Source organism: Danio rerio, chromosome 24 (genome assembly GCF_052040795.2).
Source record: "Danio rerio strain M-AB ecotype USA chromosome 24, GRCz13ab, whole genome shotgun sequence".
NCBI lineage: Eukaryota > Metazoa > Chordata > Actinopteri > Cypriniformes > Danionidae > Danio > Danio rerio.
This window is the reverse complement of record NC_141044.1, coordinates 12,460,001-12,481,194: the sequence shown is the minus strand read 5'-3', so window position 1 is coordinate 12,481,194 and position 21,194 is coordinate 12,460,001. Positions and strand designations below refer to the sequence as shown.

The 21,194-nt window shown below is 42.1% G+C and overlaps 2 protein-coding genes across 3 annotated transcripts in view; both read left to right on the top strand.

The window, feature by feature from the left end:
- gli3 (GLI family zinc finger 3) overlaps positions 1-21,194 on the top strand; it is a 340,422-nt gene that overhangs the window by 81,719 nt on the left and 237,509 nt on the right.
- LOC141380829 (uncharacterized) lies at positions 1,397-8,857 on the top strand. Its single transcript, XM_087309331.1, has 2 exons — positions 1,397-5,910; positions 6,229-8,857. The coding sequence occupies exon 1, from the start codon at positions 1,466-1,468 to the stop codon at positions 2,774-2,776; it is 1,311 nt and encodes a 436-aa protein (XP_087165457.1). The 5' UTR covers positions 1,397-1,465; the 3' UTR covers positions 2,777-5,910; positions 6,229-8,857.

Below are 21,194 nucleotides of genomic sequence, written 5' to 3'. Positions count from 1 at the left end.
GACAGCGGAAAATTTTTTTAAATTACACTTCAAAATTAATTTAAGCTTAAAAATAAAAGGTACATTCTGTAATACTCCCTGTTAAAGGTGCTTTTAGGATCAGTTTGTTTAACGCTTTAAAAAGTCTCTCCAATCTCACCAAAACCATATATTTTAAATAAACACAAACTCTATAATATTTTATAGTCTATCAAAACTCAGTGAACCTGATAAAAACTATATAAAACAAACAAACATAAAAATTATAATAAATACAATTATAATTAAATATATATTTATTAGCCCCCTGTTAATTTTTTCCCAATCTCTGTTTAATGGAGAGAACATTTCCAAACATAATAGGTTTAATAACTAATTTCTAATAACTGATTTCTTTTATCTTTGTCATGATGACAGTAAATAATATTTTACTAGATATTGTGGCATTTAAAGGCTTAACTAGGTTAATTAGGTTAACTAGGCGAGTTAGGGTTATTAGGCAAATTACTGTATTACAGTGGTTTGTTCTGTAGACTATCTGAAAAAAAAATAGCTTAAAGGGGCTAATATTTTTAACCCTAAAATTGTTTAAAAAAAAAAACTGCTTTTATGCTAGCCGATATACAACAAATAAGACTTCATCCAGAGCAAAAAATATTATCAGACATATTGTGAAAAATTCCTTGCTCTGTTAAACATCCTTTAGGAAATATTTAAAAAAGAAGAAAAAATTCAAAGGCGGGCTAAAAATTCTGACTTCAACTGACACACACACACACACACACACACACACACACACAAACACACACATACATACATACACAATTAAAGTCAGAATTATTCATTTTTCCCCAATATCTGTTTAACAGAGAGAAGATTGTTTTCAACACGTTTCTAAACATAGTAGTTCCCCTTCGGTTGGGGAACTTCAGTGCTATAAGTGGATTTGATCTTGGAAAATCCACGTATGGGAGAATTCGGTTCAGAAGCCGCTTGTCTGAAAGAGTATTGAACGGGCCAATGAAAGCAATGAATTGGCAGCATAAGCTTGCGCAGCTGTGCTTCATTGCCAATTATCCCAGCATATAAGCACACCTGGAGCGAGCAAACGCCATCCTTTTAGCTTCAGAGTCTTTCCGATCGAGTCGATGAGGGTTCCTCCTGCTGATTCAGCGACTTCAGAGCGAACGAGTGTCTCCCGGTCCAGAGTGGGTTTTCGCGGCGGCAGACGGTCGAGCTGGGTTTCTCCCTTGCCTGCGGTTCTTTGGGTCTGGTCCTCCAGAGCGGTGCGTATTGTTGCAAACTTTCCTAAAAGAGCAACACAGTCGTGCAGCTCGTCCTTTTCAGAATGGCACTCCGACTGTGCGTTTCTGGATGAGGGGGTTTCCTGGCTCCGGATGATGGACACGATCATTGCATTACATGTTTGGGGGTCCAGCATATTAATGTGGTGTTCGCGGGCGGTTCATGTCGTCATTGCGATGCCATGACCGTTGCACAGCTAAGATCGCAGCTAACTTTCGTAAGAGAGCGAGCCACCCCAGTTGCCTCCTGCTCTGCAGCGGGCGCTTGGGCAGATCTGAGGGTTCCAGTGGGAGATAATCCGCCGCCCAAGGGCTCGCGGACCTCTCGTTCCTCAAAGCGCTCCATCCAAGCTTCTGACAGTGGGAGTGATAAGTCCAACCAGATGGTAGCTCTCACGCTCACTGACACCAGAGATCAGATGTCCTCCGTGGCATCGGAGGGTGGGCTTTCACTGTCTGACGACGATCCTGACCCGCTCGCCCCCTCCAGGCAGGTGAGCGCCGTCAAAATGGATCCTGAAGCGGGCATGTTAGCCGTGCTTTCCCGGGCTGCTTCGGCCGTGGGGTTGGAGCTGGTTCATTCCCCAGCTCCGCGGCCGGACCGACTAGATGGGTGCTACGTGGAGGACCAGAAGGCGAAGCCTTCGAAGCCTCTCGTCCCCTTCTTCCCGGAAGTGCACAGTAGGCTCACGCAGTCTTGGAGGGCACCTTTCTCTGCCCGTGCTGCGTGTCCCTCGGCCCTCACTGCCCTTGACGGCGGAGCTGCCAGGGGGTATGAGGTGATCCTGTCAGTGGAGCGCGCTATCGCGGTCAATCTTTGTCCGTGTGGCGCCCCTACTTGGCGGGGTCTGCCCCGTCTCCCATCCAAAGCCTGTAGGTTGTCTGCCTCCCTCGGAGCCAGAGCTTACAAGGCTGCGGGCCAGGCTGCTTCCGCCTTTCACGCGATGGCCACCTACCAGCACTACCAAGCGCAGGCGCTGGCCGAGCTGCACGAGGGCAGGTCTAACCCAGGCTTACTACATGAGCTGCGCACCGCGACCGACTATGCTCTTCGGACTACTAAGTCCACACTTGTGGTTCAGGAACGCCACCTCTGGCTGAACCTGGCCAATATGCGCGATGTTGACAAAGTTCGCTTTCTTGACTCGCCCATATCCCAGGCTGGCCTGTTCAGCGACACCATCGGTAAATTCACCCAAGAATTCAAGGCGGTGAAAGAGCAGTCGGATGCGAAGGGTAATGTCATCTATCGGCGCGGTCGTAAGCCCGCTCCGCCCGCCGAGCCATCCACCTCCACTGCTCCTCGCCGAGGGCGCCGGCTTACACCTCGAAAGCAGGCAGCCCCCCTGCCCAGGGGGCCGTTAAGTCCGGTAAACGGACCGCAAAGCGTCCCTGAGACAGGCCATGCGGAGAAGAGGAAACTTGCTCTTTCCCCGCTGGATGGCGGGCCCCGATTCCAACGGTACTTTTTAGTGCCACCAAAACATCAATGAAAGAGCACTTTTCCCCTTCCCCGGATGTGACAGCATGAACCTTGCCAGTCCGGGATGTGCTGCCTTCCAGCTCGCAGGTTCTACATGCTACGCCAGTGGCTCACGAGCACTGGGGTGACGGTCTCCTTTCCCTCAGCCCTCCAGCCCCCTCTTCGGAGTCAGGGTGCGGAGCCAAAGTGAATCGCTCTCCTTCAGCTCTTCCGCGGGACCCTCACGCTCCCCGGATCAGCACACCCACTCCGCGCTGCCCCACCACTGGTACATCAGTGATTGTAACGATGACTCCATTAGCGAGGGCTCTGCCTGCTTGGTTAGCGCTGGCCAGCCCCTCGCGGTGGCTCATACGCACAATCAGACTTGGTTACGCGATTCAGTTCGCGAAGCGTCCCCCCAGGTTGACAGGCGTGTATTTCACCTGGGTCAACTCCCTGTCCGCCCCTGTCTTGCAAGAGGAGATTGCTGCCCTCCTGGCGAAGGATGCAATCAAGCCAGTTCCTCCAGCCGAGATGGAGAGTGGGTTTTACAGCCCATTCATCATCGTACCCAAAAAGAGCGGTGGGTCACGTCCAATCCTAGATATGCGCATTTTGAACCGCTGTCTGCACAAGCTGCCATTCAGAATGCTCACGCAGAGGCGCATTCTCCAATGCGTTCGTCCTCGGGATTGGTTTGCAGCCATAGACCTGAAGGACGCGTACTTCCATGTCTCCATTCTTCCACGCCACCGCCAGTTTCTGCAGTTTGCGTTCGAAGGTCGAGCGTGGCAATACAAGGTCCTCCCCTTCAGGCTCTCTCTGTCTCCGTGGGTCTTCACAAAACTCGCGGAGGGTGCCTAAGCGACCCTTCGGCTCGCGGGCATCCGCATACTCAATTATCTCGACTACTGGCTGATTTTAGCCCACTCGCAGGAGCAATTGATTATGCACAGAGACAAGTTGCTTCGGCATCTCCGCCTATTGGGGCTTCAGGTCAACCTAAAAAAAGAGGAGTCTGGAGTCACCCGCGGCTGAAAACGCTGCGCACCATTCACGTTCCAGGCACGCTCAACCGTGCAGCTGATGCACTCTCACGGCAGCAGATACGCCCTAGAGAATGGAGACTCCACCCCGAGTCTGTTTAGCTGATATAGACGCGATTCGGGGAAACCCAGATCGATCTGTTTGCTTCCCCCCAAGAACGCTCATTGCCAGTTGTTTTTTTCCCTGACCAAGGGCTCACTCGGCATGGATGCCCTGGCCCACAGATGGCCTCGGGGCATGCGCAAGTATGCGTTTCCGCCAGTGAGCCTGCTCGCGCAGTTTCTGTGCAAGGTCAGGGAGGACGAGGAACAGGTTCTGCTAGTTGCGCCCCTCTGGGCCAACCGGACCTGGATATCAGAGCTCTCCCTCCTCGCAATGGCCCTCCCCTGGCAGATCCCTTGTGAGAGAGGACTTACTCTCTCAGGGACAGGGCACCATCTGACACCCTAGTCCTGATTTTTTGAACCTCCACGTGTGGTCCCTAGACGCGAGGAAGACTTGGGTAACCTACCGAGTGCTGTGGTTAATACCATCACTCAGGCTAGAGCCCAGGCTACGCCCTGAAGTGGAGTCTATTCACTGAATGGTGCGTCTCTCGCAGAGAAGACCCCCGAAATTGCCAGATCAGTGTTGTGCTCTCTTTTCTCCAAGAGAAGCTGGACAGCAGGCTGTCACCCTCCACTCTCAAGGTTTACGTGGCCGCCATCTCCGCTTATCATAACGCGGTAGCTGGCGACACCGTGGGAAAGCACAACCTCATCATCCGGTTCCTCAGAGGTGCTAGGCGAATTAATCCATCCTGCCCCCCTCTCATGCCCTATTGGGATCTCGCCCTCGTTTTCCAGAGTTAATGCGCAGATCCCTTTGAGCCACTCGATTCAGTATTTCTAAGATGATTTCTGTCTGGTCGAGTTGGCCTCCATCAAGAGGGTCGGGAACCTGGAGGCATTTTCGGTCAGTGACTCGTGCCTGGAATTCGGGCCGGATTTCTCTCACGTTATCCTGAGACCCCGCCCGGGTTATGTGCCCAAGGTTCCTACCAGCCCCTTTAGAGATCACGTAGTGAACCTGCAAGCGCTGCCCCCGGAGGAGGCAGACCCAGCCCTTTCCTTACTCTGTCCAGTTCGCGCACTGCGCATTTATGTGGACCGTACTCAGCACTTTAGATCATCTGAGCAGCTCTTTGTCTGTTATGGCGGTCGGCAGCAGGAAAGTGCCGTATCGAAACAAAGATTATCCCACTGGATTGTGGATGCCATTTCACTCGCTTATTCGAGCAGAGGTGAGCCGTGTCCCCCGGGAGTGCGTGCACACTCCACTCGGAGCATTGCATCCTTTTGTATAGTCGGTTTCCTCAAGGGTATTAGGTAACCCTTTGGTGATTGAGGAAACAACTCAGTAGGGTATTGAAACACGCTTGCTGCGCCATTCTCCCTAACACAGAGACATTGACACATTATCTGTCAGTAAAGTTCCCCGTCAGGTGAGCCTAGCAGATTCCTCCGTGGCCCCCAGCACTGACTCAGCGGAGGAGTCACTTGCTGGCCCACTACTTTGTTGGTCTGCCCGCTGGTCAGCCCGCGTCTTGGGTATAGGTGCCTGCTATGCGTGATCCCCACTAGGCGATCCCATATGCTTATTCCGCCACGGTTAAGTCCCCCCTCTGGGTGGACCTGTGTCTACCCTCTCCGCTAACCACTTTTTCTATACGCACTTCCCCTTCTTAGGGCTAGTCCATATGTAAATTCTGCCATCTTTCTCCCCCCTTGGGTAGCGAATGGCCTCCGCAGCGTCCTCCCTATCGGGATTGCACGTAGTACGCTTTCCGTACTGTCGTATTTTCCTAGAATTACCTAGACGCTCAAGACTTCCCAAAAAATATATCTAAATCCGTAAAACTTCTGTTGATCTGGGATTAATAAGGGCCAGGGACACGTTGGAGGACCGCACCTCCCATGATGTGGGTGCGTCACGCTTGATTGACTATCCCCTCATTGGGGGCGTTGGTAAGATGCAGTCATTATAGCGTTTTCCATAGTTCTACCATACGTGGATTTTCCAAGATCAAATCCACTTATAGCACTGAAGTTCCCCAACCAAAGGGGAACGTTCAAGGTTACAGAAGTAACCCTTCGTTCCCAGAGGAGGGGAACGGAAGTGCTATACTCCGTCGCCATAATGAATGTCCCTTAGCTGTTAGAAAGTCTCTTCAGCTTAAAAGGATGGCGTTTGCTTGCTCCAGGTGTGCTTATATGCTGGGATAATTGGCAATGAAGCACACCTGCGCAAGCTTACGCTGCTAATTCATTGCTTTCATTGGCCTGTTCAATACTCTTTCAGACAAGCGGCTTCTGAACCGAATCCTCCCATCCATGGATTTTCCAAGATCAAATCCACTTATAGCACTTCCGTTCCCCTCCTCGCGGAATGAAGGGTTACTTCTGTAACCTCGAACGTTTTAATAACTCCATTCTAATAACTAATTGCTTTTATCTGTCATGATGACAGTAAATAACATTTTACTAAATATTTTTCAAGAGACTTCTATACAGCTCAAATTGACATTTAAAGGCTTAACTATAGATTAATTTGGTTAACTAGGCAGGTTAGGGTAATTAGGCAATTATTGTATAATGATGGTTTGTTCTGTAGACTAGCAAAAAAAAAAAAAAAAAACTAGCATAAAGGGGTTAATAATGTTGTCCTTATTATTATTATTCTTTATTAAAAACTGCTTTTATTCTACCCGAAATAAAACAAATAAGACTTTCTCCTGAAGAAAAAAAAAAAACATAATGAACTTTTGAGGCGTTTTTAGTCGAGATTGTAGTTGTTTCGATTGCAACTATGCAATTTATGTATAAGGATTTTGCCTATTTTAAATATTTATTATTTCTGAGAGGGCTCTGCCTGTTCCTCAATCATTTCTTTCTCCTTTGCCTGTGATTGATATTGTGACATTAGTATTTTCATAAGCACTCATTCTGAAAGCCAAATTGCTTAATATGTAAACTTTTTGTACTTGGTGTTTAGCTGCACTGAAAACTGTAAAAAATCTTATGTCCATTTTCTCTGTCATTTTATCCAATACATGACACTGCCAGGCAAGTTTATTTGCCTGTAGCACAATTTATCAAATTTATACACATGCCCCCCCGTCCCCCCCAGGATTTATGCCCGTGATGAATGGATAAATAAATAATTTCTGAGAGACAGCTTGTCGGCGGCCATTAGCCTGTCTTTGAGCAGATCAAAGACAGTTGACGTTGTTCATCCAAAATATGGCGACAGAGAATGGATAATAAGCCCTTAGAGTATAAATCCGCATGATTTCTAACTACAGCTGATCAAATCTTTATTAAACGGGTAAATAGCATTCTAAGACGATCTCTTTCTTTTGTATGTTTCAGTTCTGTATTTATAACATATAACTGTAGTGTTTTGAGTGTGAGATGGGACTCGCATATTAGGAATGTATATATTTTGTGTTGGCCAATCTTTGTACAACCCCGAGTTGCTTTTTTGGTTGGCCTTATGCTTGTTTGTAATGTGTCTCCTGTTTTAGTTACTGCTAACCAGTTCAGTAAAAAGAAAGAAGAAATGTCTGCATGTGTTTAGCGTTTTTCTTTATCGCAAACGCAACAGTATTCTAGTAGTATTGGCACTGCTTTGTCTTTTTCTGGGATAATTGTTGTGATCTCTTGATTGCAACAGCGAAATACTGGGAAATGTCAGCAAAATCACCTGTTTTGTCATCACTTTAGACAGTATGCGAGAAAATCATTGAAATATTAGCACTAAATATTTGCCCGTTATACATTGTCTTTTGGGAGAACCCTGTGTCAAAAAAATGCTTGTTGAATAAAACTAACTTTAAGTCAGTATTTGCTAAGGTCTAAATAATTTTGGTCTTGACCTTATTTACCATTGATAGAAACTTTGGCATACAGGCCACCCAATTACATTAATGGCTGCCCATGTATATTTGGTGGGAAAGTGTTTTATTTATACTTTGTTACAATTATTATTCTTTCACAGAATAATGAAAACATCTGTCTTTAAACCAGTGGAAAATCTCTGACACTACACGTTTGATTTTTCTTGTTCTGTAAGTAGTACGAGACACTTAGGGTGACCATTCGTCCTCTTTTTCCTAGACATGTCCTCTTTTTGGGGCTTAAAAAAATGTAACCCATTCTGATTTCTAAATCTCCTAATATTTCTGGTATTCACTTTCACTCTCTATAGCTGTCATTAATTGTTATATGTGTGTTTGCATTACTGTTTACCAATTTCTTTAAGCCCCATTTACTATACTTTTACTTGACTCCCCAGCTGACTGTGCACAAAACTGTAAATGCTTTCATGAAAATATTTGCACACTTTGTTGCGCACCACAATAGGTCAGTCATGCTTGTATGCAAACTTTGGCCAATCTTTCAGCACCAGCAGCAGATTTTACCTGTCTGTGGCTGCACATGGCTCTTAAATGGCATAGAAGTTAGAGTAAAATAGAGAATTTCTTCTTCTTTTTTATGTATCGTAACTGTTTTTTTTCTATTTTACTTTAACCCATCAAAAAGAAACATTTTTTTTTATTTGTCTGTTATAATTGTTGCTAAGGGCTAAAATTGAAAAGAATATATGTTAGTACTTTATGCATTTTTGCAGCTCTTCTTTAAAAAAGCCCAGAAAGTTAAATTGCTCTGATAAGCAGTGCCAGCGTTGATATTTATTGTCTTTTTTTTACATCGTCTTACTCTTTCTGTTTGGAATAAATTGTGTAAATAAAATTCATATATAAAAATATTGTTAAAAGTCACCTTTTTTGTTTGTCACATGTAGTTGACCAATTATGTGCCATGGGGTAAAAGCTGTTTCAATCTGGCTACAAGTACATTTCGAACCAGTGGGAAACGGTGACATGAAGTCAAACTGTTGTGTTGAAATGAATGAGTTGTGTGACTTAACTGTTTGGCCAAGTTTCATGTTGGCAATGCAGACTGGGAGAACAGTTTCGAAAATGTGGCATCAGCATTGCACAATGGTTGTTAGTGGTTGGAAATAAAAAAAAAAAACTAATACTTTGTATAATGTAACAATTCAAATACACGTCTTGTAATGAGAATAGAGTTGCATGCATTGCTTGGGTGTAATTTCCCCCTCTTCACATACAGTTGAAGTCAGAATTATTAGACCCCCGGTTTATCCCCCCCCCCCCATTTCTGTTTTACAAAGATAAGATTTTTTTCTAAACATGATAGTTTTGATAACTCATTTATAATAACTGATTTATTTTATCTTTGACATGATTACAGTAAATAGTGTTTGACTAGATATTTTTTCAAGACACTGCTATAAAGCTTAAAGTAACATTTAAAGGCTTAACTAGGTTAATTTGGTAGGCAGGTTAGGGTAATTAGGCAAGTTATTGTATACTAGGGATGTAACGGTATTGTAAATACTGTCATACCGCAATATTAATTTTTTTCGAAATTACCGAAGTCGCATGACTCGGTAAAACTATAGGTCTTCTGAGAAAATTTGCTCAGGCGAATGAAGCGAACGGGAGGTAGCGAAAACTACAATTGCCATCAGCCCATGCTTGACCATCATCCCTTGCGGTCTGTTGTCGCTACAGATCCAGTAATGCGGAAATGGAGTGTGCTGCTAGAAGCAGGGATGAAAAGAGCTGGAAAACTCTAAGGCCCTGTTTACACTAATCCGTTTTAGTTTGAAAACGCATAAGTTTTGCTATCCAGTAAAACTTACGGTTTCACGGCTGGAGAGGCCGTTTTCATTCTGAAACGCTGCAGCTCCGTCTCAGTGTGGATGATGGAAAACGGAGACATCTGAAAACGGAAGCGGGGCTGCAGACATTCACCTCTCTGATTAAGGCTTTTCCTGAATATTAAGTAGCCTAACACGCACAGTTCAGTCCTGCATTATCTCCGTGTAAGTTCAGACTTCGCAAGTTTGATCAAGGCTGCAGTCTCTTCTTCTCAGTTTGATATGGAAAAGCAGATTATACCGAGGACACGGGTAAATCTTCAAAGGGAACAGTGTACTTTATAACTTCATTCACATCACCCTGGCTTCGTTGTTTCACTTTGTCAACAATAAAATGTAAACATGATTTAAGGAACTGCCTATTTTCATTTTAATATTAGCAACTTAGACAGCAGACATGTTGAGGCGTCGTGCTGCATATATGAGCGTCATCTTCACTGTGTGGATATTTATAACAAAACGGAGCCGATAACAACTGCCTCCTTTCAATTTCAGTGAAAATACGAAACACAGCCTCTCTTTTGCTGAGTATCAGTTTTAAGAATCGATAATGGCCATTTTAAAAGTATAACATACAATAAGTTTATACATTATAGGAAATAAAGGCAAGCGATCAGTCAATATACAGAATGTACGTGGTTACATTAATCATTAACTTATCTTTGCGCTGAGAACAAGTAATAGATTCCAATGACCAAAGTCAGGGAATATGTCGTTAGATAAAGACAACAAGATAAATGAAATATCCCGTTTAATAAATATAGTGAGATTAGATCCAGCGGGAGATGCTTGATGAGAAGTCCGACTAGCAGAGCTCTCATCTGGGTAGATGGGCTGAGTGTGATTAAATGTTGAATGTAATGAGTTTTCAACAATACTAAATTGAAACTTTATTTTTTACATGGTTTAATATTTTTTTGTTATTAAAATTGAAGTTCCTGTTTCAAAGCTTACAGATAGATGGCTAATTTGTATGTCATTGACACTTTTGGCACTTTTTTGGAGTATTTTCATAAGTTTTGTTTTTTCCTGTAAATGATTCAATAAATACCGTACCGTGACATTCATACCGAGGTATTACCGTACCGTGAAATTCTGATACCGTTACATCCCTATTGTATACTGATGGTTTGTTCTGTAGACTAGCAAAAAAATAAAAAATAAAATCTAGTTTAAAGGGGCTAATAATCTTGTCCTTAAAATGGTTTCTAAAAAATTAAAAACTGCTTTTATTCTAGCCGAAATAAAATAAATAAGACTTGGCCACAGCCATGTCAACCTGCAGCCCAAGACCAGTTACTCACTGAAGCTAAGCAGGGCTGAGCCTGGTCAGAACCTGGATGGGAGACCACTAGGGAACACTAGGTTGCTGTTGAAAGTGGTGTTAGTGAGGCCAGCAGGGGGCGCTCAACCTGTGGTCTGTGTTAGTCCTAATGCCCCAGTAAAAGTGAAGGGGACACTACACTGTCAGTGGGTGCCGTCTTTCGGATGAGACGTTTAACCTAGGTCATCTGACTCTCTGTGGTCATTAAAAATCCCATGGCACTTCTTGTGAAAGAGTAGGGGTTTAACCCCGGTGTCCTGGCCAAAGTCCCTCTATCGGCCCTTACAATTTCACTCATGGTCTCCCAATCATCCCTTTCCACCGAATTGACTCTATCACTGTCTCTCCACTCCGCCAATAGCTGGTGTGTGGTGAGCGCACTGGTGCCGTTGTCCTGTGGCTGCCGTCGTGGTGTGGAGAGACCCCCCCCTCATGATTGTGAAGCGCTTTGGGTGTATGGCCATACATGATAAATGTGCTATATAAATACACACATTACATTATGCAATAATTTTTTTATTTACTTTGGATGAAAACACTGAACCTAACATTTTTGTCGGTCAGAGGAGACTGGACACTTGTCGGCAAATTTTGCTTGAGAATGAAAAGGTGCTTGACTGATTCTTTCCTGAGTTTGCCCTGCAAGTGTGCCTTTTCAGACCGCTTGTCCCTGAATCACTGGTGTACTTGACTAAGGTTAAGTATGTTTTACAAGCAACATACAGCGTGCTATCAGCGTAACTCTCATGAACTTTATTAATATTTCCGACTTTCCATTTAGTTCTGTTAATTTAAAATGTCATTTCCTCTCACTTTTTCAGTTTTTCTGTGGGCATTAGCTCCCTACAGCACTGATTGCTTCTCAGTCATGTTGTTCTTTTTTTGATTACACTACATTGTAATTGTATTAAAAGGAAACTACAAAATGGCAGTGTATTTATTTATTTTTTGTCATTTTCCTATTGGTTAATTTCCGCTCCCGTCTGCTCCCATGAACTATTTTATCCTGTACCATCTTAATCTTATGATTAAAAGCAAAGATGACTTTTTTGAATTTGATTTTTTTTTTAATTTTGCACTTTTTCAACAGTGTTTAATTAGTTTTTTTTTTTATATTATGTTACATAATATTATATATGTAATATTGTTATAGGACCACCAGCACTACATGATTTGGATGTCTCTTTTATCTGTCACACCCATTACAGGTCTTTCAGTCTCTGCTAATGAGCTAAATATCTATATCAGCTGTGTTTGGTTAAGGAGACATGGAAGTTATGCAGAGCTTGTCATCCTCCAGAATTATGATTGAGAAACCCTAATGTAGGGCCTCCTTTTGCAGCCAATACAGCATCAATTCATCCTGGGAGTGACCGATAAAAATCCTGTGCAGCGGCTTGAGGGATTTTGAGCCATTCTTCTTGCAGAATAGTGACCAGTGATGCTGGTGGAGGAAAATGTTTACTGACTTGCTCCTCCAAAACATCAAAAGGCTCAAAAATATTTAGATCTGGTGACTGTGCTGGCCATGGGAGATGGGAGAAACTTTACTTTCATGTTCATCAAATCGCTTATTGTCACAAGTCTTGCTGTGTATTTTCACCAGTCTTGCCAAGTGTATTGGTGCATTATCATCCTGATACAATGTTTGAACCTTTGGATGCACATGGCCTTCTAGAATGCTTCACTTTGAGGTTGCAACAGTCTGTGTGGTTAGGTGTAAAACCTCCTTTTGCAGCCAGTACATCATCCATGCCATGTATATTGAAGCTACCGATAAGCTCGTCTGTCACCATCTGTGACCTGGCTTTAGGATGTATCAAGAGGCACAGTATCCAAAATAATGTAATTATACCACCAAGAAAGACAAACCACATCCAAAAGGAGTAACTGTGGACACAAAATTAAGCTGTCTGAAAGCTTCACAGGGTCAGTTTTGGTAATAGTCTATGTAAATGGAAAATTAAATTTTTTATTTAATTTTAAATATTGGCAAAATAATTGCTTTATTTATATTGTGAAAAAATTGTATGCAGTAAAGGACATGCAAACACTGCTAATCTATGAACTCTACTGACTAGCATCATCACTGTACAGAAACGACTGAATCAGCTGGAAATTATGCTAGAGTGCTGCTGTTGATTTGGGCATAATTTTAATATTTATTAATATTTTGAATTCAAGATTTATGAGTCAATAGCTCATAACTTGGATAGCTCAAAACAGCAACCACAAGACTCTCCTCTATCTTCAGAAGTCTACGTAGTTGTCTTGACAAAACATACACTGCACTCACCCACCTCTGTTTATTTGATTGGAGAATGAAACAGACGCGACTGACGTAATGCACTTTTTCTGCTCAAAGTTGAGTTTCTTTCAACTGTGAGCGCACAACATGCAACGGCAAAACCATGAGGCGCTGAAGGTGGTTAAAACCTTACAAGATCTTGTCATGGGAGGTCTTGTCATACTCCAGTATTTATATACCAAAGTAAATATACCAAAAAATATAATCCAGCATTTTGACATTTATTTCAAAGAGTTTGTATTCATATAATATGTGGTTTTTGCCAGAAAATAACTCTTTGTAAAACTGTGTTATGCAGATGTGTTGCTAAGTTAAGAGTTTAGAAAAAGGACTTTAAGTATTGGAAAAATTGTTAGTAATTGAAAAAAAACCCTGTTAAAGTTTAAGTAAAATAAATACAAAACATTTGCTTAAAGTAAGTCAGTATCATTATGTTAGTTTTAATGTAATCCATAATTCTAATGTATTAATTATACCCAGACGGTGTCGTCAGGAGGGCAGTGCCTGAAAGCAGTGGTCAATCACCACTCTTTCAGTGACCTGGATGGTGGATGGTCCATCGAATAGCAGCCAGGCGTAAACATGATGCAGCAGGTCTGCCGCTTGCATCCATGCACCCATCAAATGTCCACTACTGGAACTCGCACGCTGCATGTTTAGCTCAGATGAGACAATCTCTCTCCTGAACACTGTGCAATCCTTATCAAGCTGGGGCTGGAGGGAGTAATAAGACCGTTGGGCCCCCCTCATTAGTAACAGCGCGAGGAGCTGAACCCAGTGCTTTCTATCCCATGAATGCCTCTTTGGCTGCCAGCACGTTTTGTATCGACCACCTGTGCTGCTCTCTCATGCTCCACTAGCTGACCCAGGAGATCTTGTTGCCTTGACTTGAGAAGTTGCAACATCTTCTCCATCTTCACTACTAGCAGTCTGAAGAGAGGGAGAAAGAAAAAGAGAGAGATGGAATCCTACGGGGAAACACGGGTCTAATGGTAACTTGTATCATGTATGATCTCTCACAATGTCTGCATTCTCCACCAGATGTTGAGGGTGAGAGATCACACAGACATAAAGACACAGTCAAATCCCCAGGCTGTTGATTTAGAGTGAGGGGGTGAAAGAAGAGCAGGGTGTGAAGGGCGAAGTGTCTGTCATGCAGCCAAAGTCCCAGTTTGTGCAGGTCTGATGTGGGTAGTGAAGTGCCGATTTGAGGTGGCTGAAGAGGGGAACACCATAAGCCTTTAGTCCTTAGCATGCTAATCTCACTTCCTCCAGCGTCGTGCTTTATATTGACCTCTCCTAATAAGCCTCAGCTAATCCCAATCGGCATGTTGATTGAGGTGAGGAAGTTGTACACTGAAGTCACTGTTCGGTACATACCTAAGTTTTGGGGTCATAGTTCGATACAGGTACGGTACAACGGGAATAAGCTAAAGATATTTGTTTATTTTGACAGGCAGAAGAGTTTTGTCACAATAAGTTACAGAACTGAACAGCTTCTTATGATGCGAAAGTACAAAATAAACACACTAATGAAAAATACAACTTTATAATTAGAAAACTTTCAAAGATTAAGCTCAGCCCTCTCCTAAAACAAAAGAAAAAAAAATGTTTGTGTATTAAATTTAAAATTCATCAAGCCTCAAAAATAAATTCTCTTAATAAAAATGCAGCATTGTGTCCATCCATAACAGCAGGGATGTACAAGTGGCTCAAACTCGCTCATTATGAGGCAGGAACCGGCGGACGTGCAACAACTTTAACTATGAGGTAAACGCAAAACTCACAGGACTCCACACTTATAACAATCGCTCGCGCCATTCGCACGGCTCTCGGTCCCGCCCAGACTCGTCAGCGCTACCAAGCCGACCAATCACAGAGCTTACGCTACGCGTCGCTGCGACGTGTAGTTACATTTTTTGAGAGGTGCACGTCAGTGACGGCGACGGCCACGGCGAAGGGCTATGCGTCAGCGCCGTAGCATACGACGGCGTTTGACGCAGAAGTATAAATCAGCCTTTAATATGCCTCCTTTTTAGACCAGAACCCCTATGGGCGCACATACTGAATGAGCGGAATTGCATTTGCTATTTAAACAGCATGGTGCAAAAAGTGAAAACGACTCTTGGAAAACACATTGTATTTAATTTCAGTCATGAAGGCTGCTTGTACTGCTGCATGTAGGTACTGCTGAAATTGTGACTTCTGCAGGACAGCAGCAGCCTCCAAAATTAGATGCAGTTTCAAAGTATCAAAATCCACATTTGGAGTTTTTTAATTAGCAAATAAAATAAATGTAATGTAAACATTAGCTGAGCAGCATACATTGTAACACCATTTCCTAACAGCATGCAATGCCACAATATTGCAGTGACAAGCAAATTGACTGCCTGCACAAGACACAACTCGACAGAAACATTCAAATACAGCCATTCAGAAGCACATAATAGTGCACTGCACTACAAAAAAATTATAATGTTAAGAACAAAAATGATTACATATTAAACATCTTTAATATTATTAAAGGTTAAATTTAAAAAATGTTTCAAATATCTGCTGCTGCTATAAGTATAGCAATAAATGTCTGATAAAATGATATTCAAGCTTGGATTCGTAGCATTTACCCCTAATAAAAACACAATTAGTACATCAAGTGATTGTTGTCACAGGCATTTATGCTGCTTTCCAGCCATGAGAAATAGAAACTGTTTTTAAAATAGAAATTTTAGGTGTTTGTTTGGATAAAAAATCCTTTAACATGGGAAATATTCATTTGTCATGTATTGTCTCAGTAAAGGCATAATAGTCAGTTTTGCTCTTGTTGGTGTCATATCTGGCAATCTGCATATTTGTAAGAATGTTTTCATTTTAACTGTAATACCTATATCAATCACTGGGTGTCAATCTTACATACTTTTCATGTTTAAGTTTATAAATTTTTTTAGTGCTTTTCACAATAATAGTTGCTTCTTTTAAATATTTGAATAATTCTGAGACAAAAACATTAGGCTGTGTTTGAAATGGCATACTTGCTTACCTCCTACTGCCCAGTATACAGTACACACTGGCTACTTGATTTTTATGATTATCGTGTAAAGTAGTATACACTATGCAAGTTTTTTTTTAATTTTTTTAAAGGGTATCGTGCTACAATGTTGTCACATGACATGCCTGCACTGAATGTTAATGCAGGGATTGGAAGATCTTTTTACCTCTTTGTGATCAGCTGCACTTCAGAAATTAGTTTTATAAGATTAAAAACATTTTTTAAAACCGTGCATGTTTGTAATAAACTAAGATCAGTATAATCACTTTGTAACTCCTCACCACAGCCATGTGTCAGTACAATTCTAAAAGACGAAGCTTCATAGCGGGTAAACTTTGTAATGACATTGTGTGAGACTCATCGTTGCAGAAAGGCTTGAATTAACTTCACAACAAATGCATCAAATAACCGCTAGGACAGTTCTTACTGTAGTAAGGGAGATCTGCTTAATTCTTCTGTCCCTGTGCTGTTTTTCTATATGAGACACTGCATTAGAAGGCTACACAACAGGCACATGGGAACGGTGGGCAGGGAGAACTAGTTCATTTGTATTAAAGGCAACAAAAACAGCTACAGGCTGTTTAGAGCTAAAAATTCCCATATTCAAAACAGTTTAATAAAAAATATGATGTGTATTTTGAGCTGAAAATTTACAGACCCATTGTGGAGGCCCAAGGGTCTTATTTTAACAATCAGATGCTTCTCATGGATGGAAGCCTGTAGCAGAGAGAATTCAGCTTTCACCAGTTACCCACTCCTCTATCAGCCTGTTCAATTGACCCTTCAAGAATCCAGTCCAGAACCTATGATCCTCGACCAGGGATCATGCCCTTTTCATCCAGCACATCCCACAGTGAGTGCTATTCATGCTATCCAAGAAAACATGCTATCATTCACTACCGTTGTGACGCTTACTGCACCAAACATCTCTCTTCCAGTGGTTGCACTCCTTGACTCCAGTTCAGTAGGCAATTTCATCTCTGGCACTCTCTGCTGTCAGCTCCACTGCAAGACCTGTTCCTCAGAGGAAAGCAAAAATGTCCAGTTCATTAATGGAAAGTCCATAAATGGCCATCACATCAATCAAGTGGGAAATTCCATTCATATGCAGATTGTGTTGCTTCATGAGGAGGAGATTGAGTTACTGGTTCTGGAAGGGTCTACCGTGGATATCATCTTAGGGTGCCCATGGCTGCTAAAACATGATCATGTGCTCTCTTGGGGCATAGAGCAAATTCAAAAGTTGACAAAGAAATGTTTTTACGAGTTCCTTTCAAAGAAAACTATTATCTCCATGTTTTTGTGTACTACTTCTATTGAATGTCATGCAGATCTGTGTTCAGAAAGAATACCCCTGTTATACCTGAAGTTCCACGACATATTTGCCCCAAGAGAACCACCCACTGACTTGAGCCAGTGCCCCTATCCCTTCCTGAACATAGGGCCATGAAGGAGTACATAGAAGAAACCCTATTCCAAGGTTACACCCTTTAGGTTTTTCTTTGTTGCCAAGTATGAGGGGCTTTGTCACTGCATCGATATCTCACCCAACAGCCCTTGAACAACCACGTGGAGCCAGTATTTTCACAAAGCTAGACCTCTGCATACAATCTAATTCGAATAATAGAAAGTGAATCTGTTCATGACTGTCTTAGTCTATATTGATGAGAAATTTGAAAACATGAGAGAACATCAAAAACATGTAGCGGAGGTCCTATCCCAGCTCCGCTATCACAACCTGTCCCTCGAAGCTGAGAATTTCATCAAATGACCATCCACTTCTTGGGATTCGTCATATCTGCTTCTGGTATTAAGATAGACAGGGAGAAGGTGGAAGCCATCACTTCTTGGCCACAACCCACTACCCATAAAGAACTTCAGCATTTTCTTGGGTTTTCCAAGTTCTACTGAAAGCTCAAGCGTTTGGTCTGGACCGAAAAAGCTGTGAAGGCATTTAACACCTTCAAGAAGGTTTTTACTCCGGCCCCCTTCGTATTTTACCCTGATCCAAAGCTCCCTCTCATCCCATTTACCACCAGAGCGGAAGCCATTCCTTCTCATTGGCAGGGGTTACCACCTTCTCTGTGCTTTCTTTTCCAGGAAGTTCAGCCCAGCAGAGACAAATTATAGTGTAGGAAATTGTGAGCTTCTAGCCATCAAGCTTGCCCTCCTGGATTGGAGGCATTGGTTGGAGGGGTCAAAACATCCACTCACAGATCATAAATATCTCCAGTATCTGCAAAATATTCTACTTCTGAATTCCAGACAAGCGAGGCGGGCACTTACAGCTTAGACAAATACAAAAGCTGATGCCCTCTCCAGACTTCATAGCCTAGAAGAAAACTCAAGTGAACCTGAATCGAATATTCCTTCCAGCTTAATTGTAAGTCTCTTCGAGTTGAAGACCCCTCCAGCCACAGTAGATGAGTCACTAGACATTGTTTCAGATCAAGGTCCTCAGTTCATCTCCCAAGTCTAAAGATCCTTTTTTACACTCGTAGGTGTGACCATGAGTTTTTCCTCGGGATACCACCCCGAAACTAACGGAAAGATCTAGGAAGTGGGATGGTTCTTGTGAACCTTCTGCCACAGTCACCAAAACTCCTGGAACCAGTTGTTGTGCTGGGTTGAGAATGTGCAAAATTCCCTGCTTCAACCTGCCACTGCTCTCACGCCCTTCCAGTGAATGCTCGGCTTCCAGATCCCTCCATTGCTCTAGCCAGGTGAACCAACGGATATCCCCGCTGTTGACCACTGGTTCCAGGAGAGCGAGAAGGTATGGGAATCAACCCACAAACATCTCCAGAGGGCTATAAGGAGACAAAATAATTATGCTGATTGTCACGCTCCGTTATGAAGTCAGTCAGAGAGTATTGCTATCCACTTGGTATATGCGTCTCCATCAGCCCTGTAAGAAGCTGAGTCCCAGATTTGTTGATCTCTTCCCTGTCACCGAAAGGATCAACACAGTCACTTATCATCTGCAACTCCCCCCAGAATTCCCCACATTCCATATTTCACTACTCAAACCCTTCTACCCTCCTCTCTCCATTCGTGCCTGATGTATTCATGTATCATTATGATCTTGATCATATTCATCCATTGAAACATGAATATACTTTGATTTTAAGATATCATGCAATTTGATTCAAGCTTTACAAGTTATATTGTCATGCTACTAATAATCTAGTGCTTTGGAAAACTGCTTTTTGAAAATGTAAATATTTTAAGAATTAGCTTGTGTAGTTATAAATGTGTTACAAATGTTCTCTGCCACTGGTCCACTCAAGCCATCTTCAGCTGTTCATCCATGTGAATGTTTACTTTCACCATCTTTTTTAGGGAAACTCCTGAAATAAATAAGTATATTTTTATACCCCCCACCCCCCTCCCAAATCTTAGTACTGCTCTTAGTGTATGGAGAACCTAAAATATGACAAAACAATCTGAATTTGAATTGTGTTAATTTTAATTATTGACAATTGTAATTTTATAAAACTGAATATTACGTTATCAAAATTGTTTTGAATTTGAATTTCAAAATCCTTCTGATCACTGTGCATGACTTGTATTTGTCATTCCCAAGACTGATTGATTCTATGTTGACCACAAAAGGAGGCCCCAGGTTGTTTCAGTGTCATTCTCCAACCACTGTGCATGCTTTTGTGAACCAAATTTATATATTTATTTCAATTACATCTCATTTGTTAATCAAACTTAATTAGTTTCTTCTTTTGTTTTGAGGGATAATGGGCTGATTTTGACCTGTACTGTAACCTCTGAGTTAGTAATGTTCCTTTGGAATAATCCTTTATTTGTTAGGGCTCGCCACCGTACTAACCACCAACTTTTCCAGAATATCTTTTATGCATCGAATGCCCTTCCAGCCAGAGCCCAGTGCTGGGAAACACCCATTCACTCACATTCACACATGCACTCATACGCTACATTCAATTTAGTTTATCCAAATCACTTATAGCGCATGTCTTTGGACTGTGGAAGAAACTGGAGCACCAGGAGGAAACCCACGTGAACATGTAAACTCCACACAGAAATGTCAACTGGTCCAGCTGGGTTTGAACCAGCAACCTTCTTGCTGTAAAGCGACAGTGCTAATCACTGAGCCACCGTGCCACCCCATTTATTAAATCATATTGTCAGCAATTCAAATAAAAACAATTCAAATTCAGATTGTTTTGTCATATTCGAAGCTCAAGATCAGTGAACATGGTGCACGTGTGCTGTAGTAAAGCGTCATGGTTTAGACTCAAGGTTTCCATTTATCTTGGTGTGCTGTGTTCTTAACTCTAAAATGTCTACATTTTATTGCAAAAGTGCATGTTTAGATGTTAGGGTCTTTTGAAGTGAGTAATTTACTAAGTTCTGCAGTGTAAAGTAAAACAAGTAATGTAATTTTTGCAAATTTTAGATATAAAAAAGTGTATAAATGCATCATGCTCGTATTAATTTGTGTAATTTTTATATTACAAAAATGTCAAATTAATAAATAGATGTTAAAGAGATGTAATACTCAAATTATTCATGCATACAATTTTTAATAAATTTTTATTTTATTAGAGTGTGTGTTTAGAAGTAGTGTATGTTGTGGTAAGAAGAAAGAAAATGTAAAAGAAAATAGTAAAGGCAATGGCATAAGAATATGGGAAGAAAAAGTGCTAAGAGAGACGTTTGAGAAAGTTGCAAAGTAAGAGAAAGAGAGGGTAGGAACAGGAGGAGGGAGAGAGTTGAGCGGGAGTGTTTTATTTTTTCTCTCATAGCTCAGTGTGTAAGCTTGTGCCTACCTTCCAAAGCTGCTTTCTCCAAGAGATTTACAAGGCAGTTCTCTAACACCCTGCATTTCAGGCAACTTTGTATGTCTGTTTGACCACCTCTGTGAGCTATTTATTTTTGTTTTATTTGTGAACTGGGAT